The sequence below is a fragment of the Oryzias melastigma genome, linkage group LG4 (genome assembly GCF_002922805.2).
Source record: "Oryzias melastigma strain HK-1 linkage group LG4, ASM292280v2, whole genome shotgun sequence".
NCBI lineage: Eukaryota > Metazoa > Chordata > Actinopteri > Beloniformes > Adrianichthyidae > Oryzias > Oryzias melastigma.
In genome coordinates this window covers 17,790,591-17,796,398 of record NC_050515.1, presented here as the reverse complement: position 1 = coordinate 17,796,398, position 5,808 = coordinate 17,790,591, and the positions used below count along the sequence as shown (strand labels likewise).

Genomic DNA, 5,808 nt, shown 5'->3' with positions numbered 1-5,808 from the left:
AGAGAGGGAAGCTAAGTAGGCACAGGATATAACTGATGCCCCAAACACGAGGCTCTGTATGACCTCTGGTCAGGGGCCGAGTCACTCGACGAATTGGACCTACCCATGAGTGTCTCAGTAAACACCATCAAACACTCCAGACCCTGACCTGCCAGAAGCAAATTTAAACCCTCCCAATCTTACAGACCTCCTCCCTTCTGGGACCGGACCAAACTGAAGTTCTGCTGTTCAGATAAACATGGAGTCTGTTTTTGGTATGAAAAATTCAAAATTTGGAACAAGAAGAGTCAATCTTTAAATTTAAATCCACAAATTTATTTTGAAATATAGTATTTTTTTAAATTTACCATCTAAAGTTACCAAATTTATAACATCAACATTGAATTTAAAAAAAATAATTAATTAAAAGGTAGAAAAACAAAGCTGAAAATTGATTTGGGGTTTATGAAAAAATGTGCAGCTTTAGGATCTCAAAGCTTGTCAGATAACTTGTGAAAGAGGGTGTCATCTGTCATCAACTTTTTCATCTAAACAAAATGCAACTTGAAATGTTAACTACATAAAGAAAGGATGGAGTGTCAACTGCTGTAAGAACAGCTCTTTGAGATAAAAAAGATGTGAAAGACTAAAAAAAAAAAGGATTCTAATAAGCTTTGATGTTATAAAAGAAGACCAATTAATACAAAACGAAAGTGTCTTATGTAAAACTTAAGCGCCTTAGATAAACTTAGATCTAATTTATCTGCCCTGCCCTCCATCCTTCCCACCTGCAGCTCCTGCTGCCTGAAGCTGCAGGTGGGGGCGGTGCTTTCCCATTTGGGCATCATTGATTGGTTGAAGTGCATTCATATTTAGCTCAAAAGAATCCTTTGCACCTTTTGTAGTAGACTCTCGAACAAGTTCTGTTCCATCACAAGAAGACAAGCATGGGATTTCTGAGAGTCACAATCTTTTCTTCAGTTTTGTTTTTCCTCACACAGGTAAATGACCTTTTAAAACAGAAGAAATTCATTTTGAACAATCAGTATTTTGAAAGAGTTCTAACTATTTTTTTCCCCCTTAATTTCAGATAAATCAGTGTAGTACATACGGTAAGAAAACAATCAAAGTTTTTGTCATTTTTACATTTATATACTCATGGATTAAAAAGTTGAGTAGGGAACATTTATCTGCTAACCCTTTGAAACCAAACTTTGTGTATGTTTTTCAGGGTGTAGGATCCTTTCAGCAAGTTCTCCAAGCAGCTCTTCCCTCCTGGTGACATGGGAAAAATATCCAGATGCAACTGTCTACATTTTAGACGTCCGAAGGACACACTCCTCAGATTCGGCTCCGATTGTTGTACTCGAGAAAGGTGACATCACTAACAAGGTTGTGCAGGGTCTGCTACCTGGAACCGAGTACAATGTGACCCTCAAAGTCTTCAGGTTCTACTTTGTAGATTGTGTGAACACAACATTGGCACGGACAGGTAAATTCATTCGTTTTTTGTGTGCACTGCTGAAAATAACACAGTTCATGAGATAAAGTTATATGAAAATGACTGTACAAGTTGCCCAAAATCCTGTTCCTGTTCAGTCAAATTGCACCTTTTCCTCTGCTCTGCTTCCTCAGTACCTGACACACCTCAGATATTGGAGGGAAGGCCATTATCCAGTTCTTCTATCTCTGTAAAATGGACTAATGTGACTTCTGGACAGTATTATAGTCTGCAGGTTTATTCTCAGACCACTGGAAAAATGGTCAACTTCACCCTCTTCAACACCTCCACTGTAGTAAGAAACCTTCAGCCTTCCAGTAACTATGACTGCTACGTCTATGCAGTTAACCAGGCAGGCTATGGGAACCGAAGTCATGTTAGGACCATCACAACTTGTAAGTGACAACTTTAAAGCCTTTTGTATACAGTTGGATCTCAAAAAAACTAAATTGAATCTGAAAGTTGCTTTGGGATTTGGGATTTTATTGTCCATATTGTGAATATAGTTAGGAGAAAGTGTCACTTCATGTTTGATTTTTGTCATCTATTATATATTCTGTATAGATTTGTTTGGAAAATACTTGCATACATTTATGACTAAAACGTTACTTTTCTAAAAAAAAAATGCAGAATAGCCCTTTCTAAAACCTTAAATTTTAATTTTGTGTGTGTTTTTTTTAGTGGTGACGCCTCCAGTAGTGATCAGTGCGGTCCAAACGAACGCAGTAACGGCAAGGGTGACATGGCAACCTGTGGACAAGGTCTTCATGTACAAAGTCACCATCCAGAACCTGTATGAACCCACCAGCCAGCCCTCTGTCTACAATGTCACAAACACCCAGCTGGACGTTGGAAACATCCGCCCATGTACCGACTATCTGATATCAGTGTCCTCATATAACTCATTTTTGGTTACAAGCGAGCCCACAACTTACACGTACACCACTAACAGTAAGTTGGGAGAGTTGAACCATTATCTGTGACTGATTAGAATCTAGGTCAGCTATTCTCTCTGAGGCGTCCCTTTCAGGCATGCAGACATTAATCCTCAGGGTAAAAAGGACTCAGATGTCCCGACTCAGATGTCCAATTGTTATTATTCACATCTAATCTCAAACATAATAATAAAAGTTTATGCTATCAGACAAGAAAATCAGTAATTGATATTTTATTCTTTAGAAACTGAAAAATACCCCAAAGTTTCTGGCATTCAATCTTGATTGTGATTGGCTTTCGTTTAAATGAATATATAAATATATATATTTTAAGACAACAATTCAAGACGCAAATTTTGTGTTCCTTGCAGAACTGACACCAGTGTCCTCAGTCAACGTGGACTACGATTGTACAACCAAGTCTGCCACCGTGTCTTGGACGGCTGTTCTTGGCGCCGACTCCTACGTGGCCACAGTTACTCCTAAAAACGGTTCAAAGACTGAGTGCACCAGTCGGAGCACCAGCTGTCAGCTGAGCGCGCTGGATTGTGGTCAGCTCTACGAGGCTCACGTCACGCCTCTGTCGGGGAACTGCAAGAACTTGGTCAACACCAGCTCTGTCTTCTTTCAGACAGGTGAGATACAGATGTAAATCCATGTCTAGTGCTTTATGATCAGACATCTGGAACAATGTTCCTGTGTGGTTGGAGTCTACATTGACTCCTTTGTATATGGCCTATAAATCAGGGACTCGAGACAGAAAACATTTCTCAATCATTTTCTAAAAATCATGCCTGAAACTCAAAGTTGGAATTTTCTCACAACTATTAACTTCACTTAGTTACAAATCTATCTTCTTCTATTGGTTTAAACAGGAAGAAACCAAAGTTTTAAACTCTAATTAAACGTTCCTTTCACATTGTCACTAAATCTGAATGATCTTTTCCAGCAAACTTTCAGATTTTACTTCTAGTAAGCAAGAGTGTCCAAACTATGTCCTCTGGGACGGGTGCCCCACTTGGTTCTCAGAAATCCCTGCCCCGCCTGCAGCTGTTTACCTCAAACAGGTGTGTCTCACTATAGAAGAAGCAGCAAGGACGGTGGGAACAGAAGCAGGACAGCAGCCCCAGAGGACTGGGATTGGACACCCCTGATTTAAAGTCTGCCTCAAAGCTATAGAACTGATGTCAAAAGAAACAAACTTCAAAAAGCTCACTTAGCATGATAAAAGTCAGGTATTATTTCATAAAACTGCAGAAGCTTGTCTTTTCTAGAACATGAATTTGTAAAATAGTCATTTTTTTCCTTATTTTTAGTTGGTTTTGGTCACCAGTTGAGCTTTTTTTGTGATTAGTAGAGTGGTACATCATTTGACATAGAGTATTTTAAAGTTAAAATTAGCATTTTTTTCCTACCTAAATATTTAACCCCTTGGTGCCTGAATCTATTTCTACCTAGGAAAAATAATTACTTTTAATTTTGCTTTCAAGTAGATGCTTAAATAAAGTAAGTTCGAAACAGAAGTGGTTTGTTGCATATGTGCATCAATAGATATCAAACATAAAAAAAAACATACAAACACATTTTTTTGTTAATGTAATTAAGTGCTTAAATCTAGTAATTACAGTGTCACAAACTTGCTTTATTCTGTAAGACAAATTTTCTGTGGGGAATCTAGAATTAAACTCACACAAAATATGCTAAACAACATAGAAACTTAAAAAAAAAATACTTTTTTTAGACAGTGCTCCAAACTAATCAGATGTAACACTACTATCTAGATAATACATGAACAAAGAAAACAGTGGGACCACATTCACAACCTGAATAAACATGCCGGTTATTTAGCAGAAAATTGTAATTCATCGTGCCCTGATGCCAGACAAATGTTCTTTTAAATGCCCCTCCACCCTGAAATCTGCTTTGTTCTTTCTTTCTTCTCACGTACGGCTCCATTCTTTTTTGGAGACTTGGTGAGAAATTTCTATGCAGTTCCACCCACACAGGTCGCATGGGGCCTTCTGATCTTTCTTTGAATTGAACAGCGCTCAATAAGATTGTGTTACAAGTAGATAATAAGGCATTTTTCTGCTGCTGGAACTACTTCCATATAGTCAAGGATAATCACTTAACGCAGTGTGGGGACTCCTGTCAAATATGTTTAAGAAATGATGAATATGACAGAACTTTAGTTTTTTGCTTGGGAGCATCAGCTGACTTTTAAGTCTGCTGGGACCACCTTAGATTGGAGTCACAGGGGAGACTTGTTTTTCTTTTATCACATTTTATCATATTTCACTTGTCTGAACCATTACACAGCACCTACTTTGAAAACTGGGCCTTCCTGAGAGCTTTAGTACCATATTGTGTTCATGCTGCTAAAGACTTGCTTTTTTTTATGTAGTTTAGATCTTTGAAAAGCAATACTGGAATATATTTGAGACTTGCACCATTAATTGTGCCATCTAAGCACGTGTTTGTAACATAATTTTGTTTTTCATTATTTCTCCTCAAGAGCCCTGTCCTCCAAACAACTTGACATTGTTGCGGGAATGTTGGAGTAACGTCATCATCTTCTCCTGGAACCGTACAAACGGTGCAGACTACTACCTGGCCAAGGCAGTTGACTCAAAGGTACTTATAATATGATTATCTATGAGATCCACATTTTTCTCCTGTAAATATGTGATGAATTTAAAAAAAAATACTTTTTATATGATAAAAATCTTACTCAGATGTATTCAAGCTATTTGTGTAATAGCTTTGTGTTGTAGGCATTACATCAACTCTAAATGGTTTCTGGAAGTCATAAAGTTAGATGCCAATTTTAGCTTAGGAAGAATACAAAAGTGCCAATGATTTATTCAATTGCTAAGCCTTTTATACAATGTTTTTTAAATTCCTTCTCCAGGGAAATGTCCAAAACTGCCTGACTGAGGAAAACTCCTGCTATTTCACAAACACACAATGTGGACTGCACTATGATTTCACAATCTCTTCTTTTTCTGGGTCTTGCCAAAGTGACTTTAGCTCAACTGTCGGTATCCGTACAGGTAAGACAAAGTATTTATTGCATCAAAACTCAGTGGGTAACTTTTCTAAATTGGCTTTTTCTGTACAGGAATGCAACACATTTAAGTTCCTGTATATGTAATGCTACATTCACTCTGGGCATCTGATACACGTACTTTCAGCATACAGTGTGTACACTGGACTGTCACAATACCCAATACTAGTGCATCTACCTGCAGTTGGAAGAGGCTTGGTGTGATATGTCAAATCAGTGCAAATCTTGTGAACCCTTCTCCAGGCTTTTTATGTCACAGCTCTAATTTGATTTACAAACAGCTCAGGATGCTACCCATACGACCCTTTACAATCCGAATCCCTGAT

The 5,808-nt window shown here is 38.0% G+C and overlaps 1 protein-coding gene across 1 annotated transcript; it reads left to right on the top strand.

The window, feature by feature from the left end:
- Positions 1-585: 585 nt before the first annotated feature.
- On the top strand, positions 586-3,569 carry LOC112150697 (fibronectin). The gene is made up of 6 exons (XM_036211746.1): positions 586-980; positions 1,070-1,091; positions 1,211-1,875; positions 2,162-2,431; positions 2,787-3,050; positions 3,445-3,569. The coding sequence occupies exons 3-6, from the start codon at positions 1,740-1,742 to the stop codon at positions 3,567-3,569; spliced, it is 795 nt and encodes a 264-aa protein (XP_036067639.1). The 5' UTR covers positions 586-980; positions 1,070-1,091; positions 1,211-1,739.
- The last annotated feature ends 2,239 nt before the right edge of the window (positions 3,570-5,808 follow it).